Source organism: Haemaphysalis longicornis, unplaced genomic scaffold, assembly GCF_048455015.1.
Source record: "Haemaphysalis longicornis isolate Haplotype H1 unplaced genomic scaffold, Haemaphysalis longicornis Haplotype H1 scaffold_7, whole genome shotgun sequence".
Lineage (NCBI taxonomy): Eukaryota > Metazoa > Arthropoda > Arachnida > Ixodida > Ixodidae > Haemaphysalis > Haemaphysalis longicornis.
Window position 1 is genome coordinate 97,738,890 of NW_027526422.1, and position 17,478 is coordinate 97,756,367.

The following is a 17,478-nucleotide window of genomic DNA, read 5'->3' on the forward strand; positions in this document are numbered from 1 at the left end:
GTCTTTTGTAAGGAGCTAGGTACTTTTCGGACGCATAAAGGTATAAAAGGACAGAATATGCATATGAAAATATGCTCGCGCTGGAGAGTTAAATAATCAGTTCCTTATCTCTTCCATAGAGTTTCATACAAATTGTAAGAAACTCTATGATCTCTTCAAACTATGTTTTCAGACGAATGTATTTTTGCATGGAGGAAAGAAAAGGTATTTTTGTATTGAACAGAGTCGCCACCATGCGGCTACCGCGAGACGCACTTCGGCGTTTCGGCTGCGAAGCTTCGGCTAGTGCTTCGGCCGCGAAGTTGAACAGCTGATTGGCGCTGACTACGGAAAAGTGGTGAAAGGTTTAAGACGCGCACTCGTAATGCTCGAATCTCTTGAACTGCTGTTCCGTTAGTTTACTTATAGTGGACTAGAACAGCTACGTGTACGTCTTCCATAGAGGGAGACTCCGTTCATCGGGATATTTCGTTGGCGTTGGCCAGCGCTCTCTTTAGGAGTGGAGGAAGCGCGTGCAGTTGTCGCGTGCTATCTACGACGGCTGTGACAGCGTTCGAGAGAGGCTGTTCTTGTCAAAGCGCGGCGCCTGTTACGCCTGCGGTGGTTTCGTGCCAGTTAAGTGGAATTTAAAGCGAGGTAATGGTAAATTCGCACCGCCGGTGCGGTCCGGCACGAGCCTTCAGCCCTTCCAGCGCGGCGTTCTGACGTGGACTTGCTGGCTGGCGGTGTTCGAGCGCGAAAGACAAGGTAACCATGGACGAAGACTCCACGCAGAAGACCTCCCCCCCGCCGGAAGACGTGAGCGGGCAGAGCCAGTCTCTTCATGTTGACGACCTGCCGGACGATGTCTTGCTCACGGTGTTCGAGCGCCTCGACATCAAGTCGCGCGTCCGCATTGAAAGAGGTGCTCTTCGTTTGTCTTGTCATTGTCCCCAGCCCATAACAGCTGGCGTTCGTCCTGGTATTATTCTGCTCATAGTGCCTCAGTTCTCGCGGAGTATGCGCTTATCGTTTGTGTACACCTGATCCTATCCCGTACAAGGGAACAGTTTTATTTCACGCCTATCGAGCGCGTTTAGCTATGCAGCGATGCTGTCAATTTCATACCCTACAGCGCGAGCACGTAACCGTATTCAGCGCTCATTTGGGCTTGTCTTGTGATATTCTGGTGACTCTGTGACATACTGTCTTGCAGCACGCCCAAATAGTCGTATTCACGTACATTTAAGTTTGCATTTTTTAGTAACTCTGCGTTTTTGCAGGCCAGCTTCTTTTCTCGATCGGTAGACTGTTCGGTTCTACATTTTAAGCGTCGTTGAAATAATGAATCTGCTTATACCCCATTTCTTGAATGTGCTGCCCATAAACGGTAGTATATTTGAAGTACTTGAACTAAAGTTTTTTTTATATTTTATTTCCTCTGTGGGTTGGCTGCCTAGTTATTTTTGAAGGAGTCCTTTCAAATTGCCTGTGTGATAGTCTTTATATGACTCTTACAAGTATGACCTTGATGTGTATTCTCTGATCATAGCAGCTTCGTGAGAACACAGCCCATCAATTGGAAAAGGGAAGAATATGTCTCGGCACTTTATGTTGCAAGTTTGAAGGCTAGTCAATTTTATCTCTTCATGCATTCACTATTACTTCATAATGAAAGGTAGCTAATGCTAGACATAATGCAATCAAGTTTTGTGTACACGGTACATGCACATCTCCATCATCTAGGGAATCAAGGGCAAACCAACTGATTGCTATGCCATGCAAACGCAGGTAGGAAAACTTAAAGCCCTTGACACTTAAAGGAAAGAATACGGTGTCTTAGACTAAAGTGACCAGACGTCCCGATTTAGGCGGGACACGTCCCGGTTTTGCGGCTGTGGTCCCGCTGTCCCGCGGCCTGCTTGTGGGATGGTGTTTTGTCCCGCTTTTGGCAGGAAATCTGGAAAACGGGTATCTAGCCCAGTGTCACTAATGAAAAGCTGGAGGAATGAAAGGGTCAAAAGAAACCGTTAGAGCAACTTCAGCAAAGGAGCCCACATGACGGGACTAAGCAAGAAACTGTTGCTTGTTTCTTGCTTAGTCCCGATGTCTGAGCTGTTTTCTTGAAGTTACAGTGCACCAACAAACCGTCCAGTACACCCTTCTGTATTTGACGGAACGGTGTGTGGACGTGCCTCAGTACTTGTTTACTTATTCAGCAAAGAAAGCAGCATTGCTCATCGAACAAAGGCCTAGAGAATTACGACGCAGACGATCCATCAGTTAAAACAAAATTGCATTAAGCATTAATGTCCCTTCTAGCTAGGTGCCACGTTCTTCCTTCAGCCTCCCCCCCCTTTTTGTGGTCCGAGGTATATGGTCACTTTAAGATAAAGTCACTTTAAGATTCTTGCACTCGCTTCAGTTCACCTAATAGGCAGTTTTTAATTTCTTAAACACCAAAGTTTCCTTGTTGCAGGGATCTTTTATGTTCTTTAGCACTTGACAAGCAATCGAACCCGTTGCACAGTACAGCTGTTAGGGTATTTTCGCTGAGGCAGGTGTGGCTGTCTCAGTACTATTCATATCACCAGTATGATCCAACCATTCAGGTGAAGGTGCTGTCCTAGAATGTTAAACTCAAGGCCTCAAATGGCAGAGTAACCACAATGGTAAGGTCTGTCATACCTTTTGCAGGCACTGCAGCCTAACTTCCATGAACTGAGTTTTCATGCTGTAGCCATTATTGTGACCATGCCAGATACTCCTCCTGATGAACTTGGCAGAGGGACAGTTTTTACGCCCACCTTTTGTGATGTTCAGGGAATTCGGCAAAGGGGCCATTGCTGCTCTTCAGCCTATGTGCCTCCTCGTTTGTACAGAGATCGCTCATGTCGAGCGTGTGCTCTGTGCAGATGTAAATCGGTGCAGATGTAAATTCTCCTTTATTTTTAGTGTATGTTGTGAAGTTGACTGTTGTTACCCGATTTAAAGAACCCCCCCTCATTTTCTTGTTATTCCTTTGAAGCTCAAAGGGCAAAAAGTATCCAGATTGGCTGCTCATGTTTTTCCGTACCGATTATTTCACCCACACTCCTCCAGTTATCGATGACGCCTGTGCCTTCACAACAACAGCAAGCACTCACAGTTTTAAATTTAGTCTGTACTCCGAAATTTTTGACTAATGAACCCTTACTGTACAGTTTATAACTGAGTTTAGGGTAGTAGCGGGATAGGTAGTGGGGTTTTAACCCTAAGAATCCACATACACTTGTACCCCTTCAGGTAGCTGTGGCTTAAGCTTTTGTGTACTCAAGCTGACTTTTTTTGTTCCCCGCCTGCAGTTTCCCAGCGCTGGCAGCAGCTTGCACGCCAGCTGTGGAAGTCCCAGAGGCACCTGTCCCTGGTGGGCGTCTTCTCGAGCCGTCCTGAGCTGCCCGGACGATGTAAGGATTTTCTTTCTTGTTTAGACTCTTGGTGACCGAGACCTCTCCCGGTTCGCTGTGCCGGTATCTCCGATTTAGGCCAAATGAAAACAAGGCAAGGTGCCTGTGATTTCGGACCACTTTAATAAGAAGCTTAGCAAGATTCCGTGTTGCTTGTACAGCACACCTTCTCTACATTCGGTATTCAAAACAAGTTTTAACAGCGGAGCTGTTGTAGGATGAGCCTTTTCGTCCGTCTGCTGTAGGTCGTGCGTCACGCAGCGATAGCAAGTTCCCAGACCCACTGGTTCCCTGACCCACCACTAGAGGGCGCAGTGGTCTTACAGGGGCGGGTTCCTCTCCCTCCCACCGGGGTAGGGAGCCTCCCACCAGTGACGTTTAACGGCCGATTTCTTTGCGCGAACCGTAAAATATGCACGGCGAGGCCGTTGCCCTTCTTGGGCGAGCGTCTTTGGCGTTTAAGTCGACACAAGACGGAGCTGTTTCAGCTGATTTCATCCTGGGTGGAACTGGATTTAGTTATTCATTTTTTTTTTAAGTGCTACTCGCACTTTGGCTCTTCCACCGGGGTTTTTGGGTTGTCAGCAACAGACCATTTTTATCTGTCGGTACCTGTCGAACCATTTCCCCATGGCAGGGCGCCAGTTTGATCATGAAAGTGGGAAAGGGGAAGTTACAGATGGGGAAAGGGAGCAGCGCATCGATACATATCTGTTGCACAAGTGAAGGATGCCATCACATCAGCAGGCGTCAAGGACAGTTTCTGCCTGTTTATTGTGGAATATAATGTGTGCTAAGATTGGAGAGAGAGGTTGACACAATGCATCATTGACACGACGACACGAGGGTTGATTGTACTCTTCCTTTAAAACAATGACGGGTTTTCCCGCCCAGAGCAGAAGAAAAGGGAGTAAGAGAAATCACGGTCTCCTGTTCCTCGTTGTTAGAAACAATGGTGGATGAGTGATCGTATCGTTGATATAATGACATGTCATTTTCAGTCCTGATCATGGTCAGTGGTGCCATGACGTTCTTTATCTGGAGGAATGCCCTCTCTGTTGTAGTGGGCAGTGGTGGCCACACGTGACTATTAGGTGGAATAGGTGGGTGGGCGCATGTGTGTATGAATGGGGCACCGTCATGTTCTAATTGTCATTTTCTTAACAATTAAGTTGCGCGCCCAATTTGACGTGAAGTTTTTGTTGCCACTCGTAACTCACGAGTACAGTGATTAATGTGCACGACTTAATGTCAAAGACTAGCCACATCTTTTATAAGAGCCAGTAAGATCGTGTGCTGCCGATTGCACAGTGTGCGAGAGGCCACAAAGTCAACTTTGCCTCAAAAGAGACAGAAATCACGCATAAGCACCTTCTGCCATGTGTGTTTTAGACAGGCTGGTGGCCCGTTCTTCGAGCAAACCTTGCGATTGACGGGGTGGGTGGCAGTCTGCTCTGCACCTCTTTGTCCTGCAGGCCTGACTCCGTGTGTCCTCGAGGCCCTGTTGGTCCGCTGCGACGGATGCGTCCGCACCCTCAACCTGGGCTTTGCAACGCGCTCACTCAACTCCGAGGCTGGCGCTGTGATCAGTGAGTGGCACTTGCCGTCTGTCACCGGGGTCTTATGCGGGCCTGTTGGCGCTACACGTGAGCTTGGGCAGCACGCAAGCTTGGAGAGTCCTTATTTGTAAGAGTGTGGCTGGTGCGGTGTGGACATAAGCCAGTGTTTTAAGCCACTGGCAGGTGAGAGATTTATGCCGTTTCTGGTGAACGAAATTGCGCGCTCTTACGCCACGTGCTAGCGAGGACGGTGAGGGGGTGGCGGATTCCGGGTTTTACTCCTGTTTGCTTCCGGCAGAGTGCAGTGGCCTCCCTGTTCTGTCATTTCATGGCTACTGTTTTCCAGTCGCTGGTAAGCTGCTGATGCCGCGTGGCATTCTGTGTAGTGCAAAAAATGTCGCATGACCTCTCCAGATTGGTGCTTGTGATGGCAGTGTAGTAGCATCCTTATGAGAGCTTTATTGCGCATTGTGTGTTATGTATTGCGCTTGGCCCCTAAGTCGCAATAGTGCACTGTAATGTTTGAAGAAGGGGTTTTCGTGGCCAGCACAATTTGTGACAGCAGTATTATGTAGCCTGCCACATTAAACGCACGCCTGGCCTAACAACATTAAAAACTGAAAATTTATGTGCTGCAGTTTTTGCTTCTGCAAGGGAGCTCCTTAGCAAGAATCATAGAGCTAGTGGCGCTTTTTTTATGAGCCAAAATTTGGTCCATATCTTCTGAACGGGAGTTGGGCTAGTTGGCAGTGCATCTTAGGAAAGGTACAATGTCGTCGGACAGGATCATGCAGGAGAAGCACAAGACAGCATTGCATCCTCCGTCTCTTCTCTACCCTTTCTCAGGGAGTGGAGAGTTGCTGTGGAAAAGCGAGCCACCCTTGAGCGCTTTGTGTTTGTGTGCAGGTGTGCTCTGTCCTAACCTGGAGAACATCGATATATCGGGAGCACGTCTTAACAATACCTCTGTGCAGCTCCTGGCAGAGGGATGCTCCAAACTCAAGGTTCGAGCTCTCTTTGCTTTCTTCAAATTTTGCAGCGAAGCTGTTTACCAATTTCCCCCAGTGGCTGAACCCTGGCCAGTGTCCATGGGCAAAATACATTTTGCAGCACGGCCAAGTTTCTTTGAGCGCTCTATAGCTGTCAATGTAATGTCGTAAAAACATTACTCTACAGTTGGTCGCTAGGACAACTCTATCATTACCCCGAGTATCATTAACTTGTCATAAGTAGTTTACTGTGGAGTTGTAAACAATTAGAAATTAGTCTGACCCGCCGCGGTAGCTCAGTGGCTAAGGCGTTGCGCGCTGCTGAGCACGACGTCGCAGGTTCGATTCCCGGCCGCGGCGGCCGCTTTTCTGCTGGAGGCAAAAAGCGAAACGTCCGCATGTTCCGAGATTTTGGCGCCTGTTAAAGATCCCCAGGTGGTCAAAATTAATCCGGAGCCCTCCACTACGGCGCACCTCATCGCCTGCGTTGCGTCGGCGCGTTAAACCCCCACAATCAATCAATCAAATCAATCAATCATGGATAACTTATCAGTCTCTCGTTTTTAATAGGGATGGGCGAATATTCGGTATTGTCGAATATTCGACCGAATAGCTCTCTATTCGTTATTCGCTTCGATCCGAATACAGGTATTCGATATTTCGAATTATTCGATGCTCCCGAATAGGCAGCTAAAAGCCAAGCTTTTCGGTCAAGCTTTCCGAGAGTTACCCCAGGCTTGGCTTAAGACCCACCAACGCGGACATTTTTATTATCAGTGCCGGCACTGCCGAGTTGCTGCCTTGCCTAGAGGTTCGACGAAGCTCTCGGCCGCCAGCACACTTTAGGTTAAAAAAAAAGGCGGCACTGAAACGACACCGCTCCGAACATAGCGGCACCAAGCCAGCAGACTTGTACAGGCCGCCATTTTGAATAGGCATGCCGCCATTTTGAATAGGCTCGCTCAGTGCGGCAGTACGCCGCACTAAGCGAGCCTATTCAAAATGGCGGCCAGCCACTTGCGCTTTGCTTGGCTACGGCCGAGGATACTAGTGGCTACAATACTTCTTTTTTTAGCGGAGCTTCTAGGCGGCGCTTAACTCTGCGAGTTTCTAGGCGGCGCTTAAACTTGTGAATGAGCAGCCGGCGGAAACTGCTGCACCTAGAGCATGTGGCGCAACAGGCATTTCTTCATGAAAACTTGTGAATACAGCAAAGGAAAGCTGTGTGTAAGATTTTGCAATAAATGTTCAACTGGTAATAGTTTTACACAATGCTGTGCCTACGTGAGTTCTAATTATTAGAAAAAATTGTGTACATTAGTCAGGTCACAGGTTGCTCGTTTGTCTTTGTGATTTGCAATGTGTACTATTCGAACTATTCGATTCGAAATTATTCGACCAAATCACTATTCGCTTCGAATTCGCTTCAATCCTCAAAATCTATATTCGCCCATCCCTAGTTTTTAATACAAATAATTTGTCGCCGCCGCTGCTAAGCTGCTTCCGCGGTATCACTAGGCCACCATGAAACGGGCAGCCTTGTGTTTGTCTGCCAGGCCAAAACTCTAGTCCTTCCAAAGTTTCATTATGCTAATTAACTGACAAGTATGCTAAACTGCACGCTACAACCTTGCTTTGTTGTCTCGCACTTGTTTCTATTGCAAAACAGTGAATTGTCTTGTCACACTTCTGTTCGCTTGCTATGCAACTGCATTCACAGCTTCATTTGGGGCAGATTTTTTTTTTCTTTGTTTGTCTCACTGGGAGAAAAAAAGGGCCGTTTTCCTATAAATTTCACTTGTACTTTTTTTTGTTGTTAGAAAGTAACATTAAAGGCATTTGGCAATATGTGAGGATATGGTTTAATAGACATGCTTGTAGAGCAGCATTAAAAAAAGGTAAAAAAAAAGGCTTTGAAGGTTGCAGCTTATAATTTTATTTGGCAAGTGCAGAATTTCATTAAAAAAGCGTGACTTTACGAGATATGATGCATGTTCCTGGAAAAAAAATAAAGAAGGCCCCCCAGAAAGTAGGGAAAATCCTAAGTGTATTTCTATTCAGTAGGCATCTCATTGTGGTTGGCGTGATCGAAGAAATGAACGGCAGGCAGAAACGAAATGTGGGTTGGCGGCACTTGTGAGCATGTGCAGCTCTTGTGTGGGGACCTTCAAATTTCTTAAAACAGCACGTTGTTTTCATGGCAAAAAAAAAAAAGTCCGCGGACTAGCACTGTACAATTTGATAACACAAAAATTAATGTCTGCTGCATGGTCATTGGATGGCATACACCTGGCCGCAAAAAAGGTCGAAGCACACGAGCGCGTGACAAAATGCAGTTGAGTCATCTAGTGTCGAGGTATGAAAGTGTGCGTGTGCGTACTGCCATGCTAAGCTGCCTTTGTCTCTTCCTTCACTTCAAGCAGCCAAGCTGATCACGTTTGATCAAGGGGTCCCTTTCTTTGCTCAGCACGCATCACTTGCACATGCTTCAGCAGCGGACAGCAAGAGTGAAGTGTTGTTCGTGGCTCACTCTGCACCGATCCAACCAATAGCACATCTTGCTCGTCTCGGTGATAAACTTGTGCCACACATATTTCATAGCGCCTTTGTATTTTGTGCCTAAAGGGTGCAGTTGGTTTTAAGCTAGGAATAAGAACTCCAAAACGGACAAGGAAATGAGGCAATAAATAATTTGTTCGAATGAAGCGTAATGCAAGGTCACCTTGCACACGTATTAAAAGCAGTATTGAAGGGGAGAAAGGCGCAAGTCGAGATCGGTGTGGTGGGGGGTTTTACAAAAAGAACAAAAATGAAAGGTGTTATTGTACACCAGCCCTTAGCATAAAAGTGGAAGCAGCGTAAAACCGAAAGTGACCCCTAACGCCAAACACTGAATGCTATCAGCTTTGCCAGCGAAGGAAAAGGCCGGGTATCGAGCGTGGGTGGACGCGCACGCACGCATCAATGTCTTGACACCAGAAGTGCAGCGTCAGATGGTGCGGCGGTGCAATTTGCCACGTGCTCGGGTGCTCCGGCTTATTTTGCCGCCGGGTGTACTGAATGCGTGGTGACGTTTTGGCCTGGAGTCAGTGTTCTGACGATATTGCATTGTTACGCGGTGGCATGTTTTCTTGCAATGATATGTACATTATTGTTGTTGTTGTACCATTTGTTTTCCTGTGTTTGGTGTGGAATCCTTTCTGCCATCAGCCATAAGCGTGTGTTCTCTTTTGAGGAGCCATGGCAACCGATTCTGGGGTGCTTGCCCACTGGCATGCTGACCTCGCTCCTCTCTCAGTACTGCACAGTCGGACCTCGTTATAACAAAGTAGTGTTGGGGCAGCAGACTAGTTTGTTGTATTTGATATTCATTGTAACAGTAGAGGTATAAATTGGCTCCAACAAATCAGTGATCTAGCTCGTGCAAAAATCCTAGATACAAAAATGCGTTATTTTATAAGTCTTCAAACCCATTATATGCGAGGTAATCCTTACCTGTCTCCTTGTGGCATTTCAAACTGAATTGACCGGAACAGAACGTAAAATTACAATAGAACAAGGTTTGTTTGACAAAGCATGCCTTATTTGAAGAAGAGTGTGACTTTGTCTGGTGGATTTTTCACTCCACTAAGGAGGATGAAGTTTTTTTAGCGTCCACACACAAAAGCACCTTTTCTACTTCTAATAAAATGCGCTTTTGCACTGGCCGACCAAAATTTCTTCAACATCTTCAAACGATTAAGAAAAGAAGGTTGTTCGAATTTTTTTATTTTGCGTTTTTATTCTAGCTTTCGAGTTTTTAGCCTTTCGCAGGACCAAATATTTATTCGCTACGGCGATATCACTCGTGGCTCTTGCAGTTTCGGTTTCATGAAATGAAGTGCGACTAACCAAAGTTCATATTGAGTTCGCTATAGCCAATACTTCGCTTTATCAGTGGTCATTGTGACAAGGTTCAACTGTAAAGTGAAGTTTTCATTCATGGCATTGGTGGCTTTGCGCAGCTTTGAAGCTAGTTGCAGCACTAGGGTAGTGCATGTGTAGCGATGTAAAATTTCATCAAATTTTGAGAGGCGTGAAAACAGGTATTCGTGTTTTTTTTTTTTTTCCCGGAAAAATACAAAAAATTTGAAACAGATGGTTGCGCGTACAGCTATGAAATACCCGGAACGTTTATTTTGTTAACACTGGAAAGACGGTAATTGCTAATTGCGGCATCACAAAAGCCCCAGAAGAGTTTCTGGTGTCAGAATCACCCACCGCAGTGGTTCAGTGGCTAAGGCATGGTGCTGCTGAGCCCTAGGACGTGGTGGGTTCGATCCTGACCACAGTGATTGCTTTTCTGATGGAGGCGAAAAGTGAAAACACCTGTGTGTCGAGATTTTGGCGCAAGTTAAAGATCCCCCGGTGGTCAAAATTATTCCAAAGCCCTTCTCCACTACGGTTCGCTTCAAACCCTCACAATTTGAAATTTTTTTCGGATTCAGAGTCTAGACACAATTTCAAGGGAAGGTACTGATTTACAGCCAAGACTGAAATTTATACCTAACTATGCAATCTGTGTCAAATTCATTTATGCTTGATGGGTCAGTGCTTCCAGGCATTGACATCAAGCATAAATTTTTCCAGACATTTAGGTTGGACTGCTCGTACACCAGCTTTTGCACGCAATTCCCTGGCAGTCCTGTTGCATAGCTTGGCGTGCACATGTCTGGACTGGGACCAGTTTCTTTCATCTTGCTTCGTTGCCGATGATCCCATGTTTTCTATTAAGCGCGTTGTCAAGTACCTAACAGAAATCCAATTTTTACACCTCATTTCATACCACACATAATCACAGCCTGGCCCTTTACACCAGCCATCTTCATTGACTCTTAAAAGCAGTTCAAATTTATTTTTACTTAAACGTTTGGGTTTCCGTTTACATCCCTTTCATGAAATAACTTTCTTTGGCGCTCTTTGCCTCTAGTTGGCCTTTCACCATAAAAATCTAATCATTGTCATCGCATGCTGCAGAAGAAAAGGGAATCTGCAGTACACAGTAGGTGAAGGGACATGAGCCCTTGCCACCACGCAGACACATACAGGTGTTTTCGCAGATTGCCAAACACATTCCTTTGACCAAATTTCCTTGCACGTTCTTAATTCTGTGATGTTAGACACAAGTTTCCTGATGTCCAGTGAAAGTCAGATTGCAATAAAAGGCCTTAGGGAAGCCTTTTTTTTTTTTTTTTCCAGATTTTTATTCCAGTTGTAAAAAAAACAAACGCAATCTGTTTCCCCCCCCCCCCCCCCTCCCCTGAAATTTTCGTATTTTTTTCAATGCTTACATTTGTAGGCGTGGGTAGTGCACATGGATGCGCAGTTTATCCTGGAAACCCTCAGACGCTTTGCACGCTAAACCATTCTGCATTTGGTCTTAAACTAAATGTTTCACTTGCAGATCGCTTTAGTGGTGCGTATGGTATGGTGTTGGTCTGGGAATGAAGTGGCCCAAAGGGAACTGTACACTCTTGTGAGCTTCCCTCGAAGGTTCTGCATGCCGGAATGCACGAAAATATATGCACATGTAGGCACCACCAGACCCAAAACTTGGCAGTTTTGGAGAGGCTGCTTGACAGCCAGTTGAGGTGGAAGTTTGGAGTGCAGAGGCTGCCGTAGGTGTTTCAAGTGCGCATTTGCTACTTACTGACGTGGCCCTCTCTTTGCAGACTGCCGTACTCATGAGATGCACCGAAGTCGATGACGGAGGGTGAGTTGGAGATGCGGCAGCCTTCGCTCGCTGTGATTGCTGGGAGAATGGATTGCGGATTGTCTTGGATTGAGAAGTGGTAGTACAGGTGCGATGTTTCGGCCCAGGATCCGGAAGCTCCTTGGCCTGTGCAAGAACCTGGAGCTGCTCAACCTGGCGGCCATGCACCGGCTGTCCGGCGAGGTGAGTGGAAAGTTGCTTTTCCGAACAGCGTGCATGTCGCAAAACTTGAGGAGAACCGTGTGTGGAGGACGATGCGTGCTTTTCTGCGTTCCGGTACGCAGTGCTTCAGCGAGGCTGGCACCGGCCTGCGACGGCTGCTGCTGGATGGATGCTGGGGACTCACCATGGCGGGCCTCTCCGCCATTGTCACCAAGTGCACTTCCTTGGTGGAGCTGTCGCTGAGCCGCTGCATTCAGGCCACTGACCGGGAGCTGGAGCTGCTTGGCCAGGTGCGCTGGTCTGTAGTGTGGTGGAGGAAAGGGGGAGGCAGGGTCTGGAGCAGTGGCTGTGTTCGAATATGGGCCGGTGGACCCCGGGTGGTCTGCGGAGCTGTTTTTGGAGTTGTGTAAACACCGTTGATGGGTGATGTACTTTGTTGGGTAAGGCATTTTTGGGATGTGTGTCCCAAGATAGTGTTTATGCAGTAACATGTTACGGTGAATCGCACTGTTGTTGGGGACAGCAATATCTGCCAGGCTGTGGGCACCAATACCATTCTAAGCAATGCCAATTTTATCTCGAGTTTAAAGGAGCCATGAAGAGAAAACACGAGTTTGGTTCATTCAAAAGATTGTCTCGTTAGAATCATACTGACACCACTTTTAACGTAAACTTCGCTCAAATAAGCTACATACATAGGAAAAACGGGAATGGTCATGCGACCCACCAGCTCATTTCCCGCAACAGAACCTATGATGTCACATGAGCTAAGCTCTGCGATTGGCGGAGGCTGGCAGAAGCAGACGCAAATTAGGTAGAGCTTACAAACTAGACGAACGAGCGATTTGCACTTAAATTTAGGACACATTCTTTACGAAGCATTAAGAATGATGGAACAAACAGTGGAAGTTACGAAAGCACATGTAAACATAGAAGTACTGATGCGTTCTGCTGTTCATACTGCGCACAGCATGCTTGGTTTAGCTTCACAGCACTACGGGGCTTGCGGTTGTCTCAGACGACACTGGCCGACTGACGCAAGCAACGGTGTCTTACGTGACCCCATTTGTCGAGCGAGCACTGTTGCAGGGAACGAATATTTTCTCCCAGAACAAAAACAAGCCAGGTTTAAATGCGGACAAAAACAAACCAAACGCTTGCCACGGTATGGTGGCGCCATCTAGGTTACGGAACGTAAAGAAACGCGGGAACGAACCAACACCGCTGTACACGGTGGAGACAACCTTTGAACGGTCCCGTGCCGCCGCAGTTGGGCCAACGGCCTCAACGCGTTAGTCTTTTCGTTGCCCACGAGACCTAGCAACGCGAAACAGACAATATGATTCAAACTTCTTCAGTAAACCGCGTTGCGGCGATAATTTTAGCGCGGTTTTGACACAATGACTTGCTTCGGCGGCGAGCGAGCAACCGAACATGGCGGCGCCAGCGTACACGTGTCTCTACCCTGTACGGTGGATGCGTGAGTGAAGGTACTCTAGGCTGCAGAGCGGTCGGTTCCTGTGATGTCATTTGGGACCACGAAAATGCACGATTGAGCGGGAAAATAAAAATTTTAACCTAAATTGTTTAATTTCTCAGTGAATAAAGCACCGTTTGTATCCGGACAAGCACTGGGGGCACAATAAAACACGAAATCTTTCGAATAAAACCAACTTGCATTTTCTCTTCATGGCTCCTTTAAGGAGCGTTGCTGCTCATGGCAGTAATGTGTACAGCTTTATGGAGGGTGTCCTGAAACAAATGCCTTCTTTCTAATGATTGCTGTTGGTCCAGTATTTAGATGAGTATACTCTACAATCTCAACTGTTCTCCCAATTATTGCTGCAAAACAGGCAATTCCATGGCAGAAAAAGCATGAAGAATTCATGGAGTACGGAGTTATATGGAGAGAAATAAGCTGCAATTTTTGCTAAAGAAAACGAAAGGCACGGTAATGCTGGCTTTGGTAGCAGTGAACACCCTCACTGAGGCCATACAAGGCAAAAAAGGGAACGAGTTTGTACAGATTGTACGCGAGACTCCCTAACGCTTGCTAACCTTCCCCTGTTCACACTCTTCTGCCGATATCGACAAGACCATGCGGTGCAGTCGACAATCTGCTAAAAATAACGTTCTCCGGTGTCTTATTGGGTGCCCTCCATGCAAAAAAGTGGTCAGACACCACTTGCAAGGTGTTTGGAGGCCCACTGGTTAGCAGCAGTGTCGCCACCAAAAGTGGTAAAAAAAAACCCCCAGGGGTGCAAAATGCGGGGGGGATCTTTTCGTAGGAAGTGTAAGGGGCTGAGCCTGTGGGTTTTTTTTTTTTTTTTTTTTTTTTGTGGGACTAAATTGAGCAGTGCAGTGTCCAGGTGTCAGGTTCGAAGACAATAATGAATTGAAGCAGAAACTCTTTAAACGAGACTAGTTTATATATACAGTACAGACACAAGTACATATAAGTACAGACACAACAAACAGAGACCAACTATATAGAAATAAGGAACAATTAAGAACTTGAGAACAGGGAACAGTAGCGAACAAGAATGCGATAGAGAAAACTGTAATGAGTTCAACCAAACGAGAAAAAGTCAAAGAAAAGTCATTAAAATCCGGGAATGAAGGTAGAAGGCACAGTACGTCGTCGTTACCGGCACAGGTCGGAAGTAGCTTCGAAATGTCCAGGGGAAGTGTCGTGGCCGCGGGAAGCAGGGCTGCGTGCTCCGAGCTCCCGTCCCCGTCGTGGCTAACGCAGTTCTCTGGAACCGATGCACAGCCACCCGACTTCCTTGCAGAGGAGATGTCCTCCTCTCCTCTCCTCTCTCTCTCTCCTCCTGCTCCTCTCCTCTGCAGCCTCCTCTCCTCTCTGACCTCCTCAGACCCGTGCAGCCTGACCTCTTTGGGCACTGCACGGGTCCGGTCACTCGACCACCGTGCATCCCGGTCATGCTCCACCCTCCGACCCTTTCGGTGTTCTTCCCGGGACCGCTTCTCTGACACCAGCCGCTGTCGCTGGCTGCTTCCGATTGGCCGGCGGCCGGCGCGGCTCTTGCTGTGCTCTCGAGCGCTGGCCGCCGTAGCTGGGGCAACAACCTTGGCGCCGCGTGTCTTGCGCCTCCCTTCTTGTCGTCGTCTTCTCTCGGCGTTTGTTTCTGTTCTTGCGATTTCTTCGCATGACACGTCCCCCCACTGGAGCATTATTTTTCAGTTGAAAAATGTTTTTTCACGGTCCACTACACACAGTTCACGAACACCTTAACAAAATTGACGGCAGAACACTCATAATATAAAGCACCACAACTCAAGGCCTAGTTTTAAACAGCGCACGCATGCAGAATACATAATAAAAACCAGCTCACAACTTCAGGCTGGCGGTATGCTTGTTTCTTTTCCTGCAGTGACTTCGGTTCCAGCACCTACCTCTTCTATATGCAACTTTTACCAAGAGGTGATTGGGCTCTTCTGAATCACCAGCCTTGCGCGCTGAAGCGAACGCACTGAAAGCTTGTGAACGAAGTTTTGCCCTACCGGTGGAACTTTTCCCTTGAGTGGCGAGCTTTAGTACGTTTTCCATTTTGCACGGCCCTGTATCTTTTCCTCTTAATTTTCGGGTTTCAACATTTTGGCCTGCCGAAGCCTTTCCTTTGTAGGTTACTTCTTGGGTGCTTTGTCCCCGAAGCTACTTTTGTGCTCTGGGTTGTTTTCTCGGGATGCGGGACCTGTCCGCTTTCTTGTGCTCCAAGAGGTCCTCCACAACTGCAATCACCAGGATGTCTGCTCCGCAAACAAGTTGGGTCGTCGGACATCGGTAGAGGGCCATGACGCCCCAAGAGAGCTGTGTCTGCCACTGCGCGATGGGAGCTGGAGAGAGAGAGAGAGAGAATAAACTTTAATTAATCCAGAAAATGCTTGAGAGAGGCGTCCTCATTCCAGGATGCCTTAAGCTCGGGCTGCGTCGACAGCCCTTTCGATCAGGCGCAGCTGATCTTCAAGGCCGGAGCTGGCTAATCTCTCCCAAAGCTCTGTGGAAAGGTGGATGTTAGGGGGGTCTAGGGTGGACTTGTCGCAGCCGCCCACTATGTGTCTGAGAGTCCCAGGCTCTCCCCTTTGTAGCTTCTGGGAGCCTGGAATGCGCTCTACCGCTGCGGCCACGCCACGGCGCTGCTTTTCGGGCGTGTGGGACAACCCCATTTTAGCAGCGAACACGTATTGTGACTTTTTTCATTACCCGGCTTTGACTGTTTTGCGGTTGTTCGAACTCTCGACTGTTTCCTACATTACTTTATTGCAGTTCCCCATTGTTCATTAGTTACCCGTTGTGCTTCAGCCCATTGTGTGTAGTAGTTTGTTTGGGTTTTGGGTATATATATATAAACTAGTCTCGTTTAGTTTCTTTGTGTATTTACTATTGTCTCCGAACCTGACACCAGGACACCGCACTCTAGTTCACCTGTTGGATGTGGAGTGTGTGATAGGTGTGCACTACTGCGGTGTGGGGTGCCCAAAGCATTGGGAAATCTTAACTAATACAAGGGCTCTCTCTGTTACACACGTCGCAGTAGTGTGCGTGCAGTGGCATACATTGGCCGTTACCCACTCCCCCAAACAGGAAAGTATTGATGTGTCTTGATCGCTTTGCTTGAGTACTGCTTGCTACCACCATCTCTAGTGTGTATGGTTAATTGCTTGCTCTTTGCCACGGTGTGTGGTTTAAGTACTCAATCTTCTTTTTTTATTTTTCCTTCGCCAGAATCTCACGGCACTGAAAATCTTCAGGTTTTCCGGATCATTTCCTGGCTGTAAGCATATTCACTTTCTTGATCCTTTTGCACTTGTACCCGGATGCATTTTCACAGGGGCAGCTGGAGTCATGCAGACAAAATGCAAGTTTGGTTAATTTGAAAGGTTTAGAATAACACTTATGCCACTTTTAATGCAAATTTCACCAAAATAAGCTGTATACTGGGGTAAAAAGAGAGTGGCCATGTGACCCAGTAGCTCATTTCCTGCACCACAACCTGTGACGTATTATGGGCAGCTGTGCGATTGGCTGAGGATGGCAAAAACAAACAGAAATTAGGCCGGGCTTGTAAGCTTGCAGAATGAGCTATTTTCGTTTAACTTTAATGCATATTCTTTTTATATCAATAAGAATGGTGGAGGAAACAATGGAGGCTATGAACGCACACATAAACAGAATCAGCAGTGCATAGTGCGCGCACTATACTACCAGTTGTCGCTGCACAGCACTCTGGCGCTTCGGGGTTGTATCCTTGTTATACCTACTGACTTCTTACGCACACACTTTTTTTTTTTTTTTTTTTTACTGCATTTCTGTTGACTGTGGCAAAAAGGTGTATGCAGTTCTCAATTGCCCTTGATCACATTACGGGGTTTAGAGAAACTCCGTTCATTCAAAGACCATCGCAAGCTTTTTCCATTGTTGAAAGTAGTCAAAATGTGTGTGTGACATCGGTATTAATGTCATTTTATTTTTATTTTTTTATATTCTGCAGGTACTTCTGCCAGCATCATTTCTATCGCCAACTTGTCCCTACTGGTAAGCAAGACGTTGGCAGCCATTGTTCCTGGGT

At 47.0% G+C, this 17,478-nt stretch overlaps 1 protein-coding gene across 2 annotated transcripts in view; it reads left to right on the forward strand.

Annotated features, from left to right (window-relative positions):
• The first annotated feature begins 267 nt into the window (after positions 1-267).
• Positions 268-17,478, forward strand: part of LOC144146150 (putative RNA-binding protein EEED8.10) — a 37,778-nt gene continuing 20,567 nt past the window's right edge. The window contains exons 1-9 of one of the 2 annotated variants that reach the window (XM_077678114.1): positions 268-904; positions 3,324-3,425; positions 4,874-5,014; positions 5,891-5,988; positions 11,685-11,725; positions 11,833-11,908; positions 12,010-12,177; positions 16,635-16,683; positions 17,401-17,444. In XM_077678114.1, coding sequence (XP_077534240.1) covers positions 754-904; positions 3,324-3,425; positions 4,874-5,014; positions 5,891-5,988; positions 11,685-11,725; positions 11,833-11,908; positions 12,010-12,177; positions 16,635-16,683; positions 17,401-17,444 — 870 coding nt within the window. In that variant the 5' untranslated portion in view covers positions 268-753. The remainder of the gene's footprint in view (positions 905-3,323; positions 3,426-4,873; positions 5,015-5,890; positions 5,989-11,684; positions 11,726-11,832; positions 11,909-12,009; positions 12,178-16,634; positions 16,684-17,400; positions 17,445-17,478) is intronic. The other variant, XM_077678115.1, reaches the window with a different exon arrangement.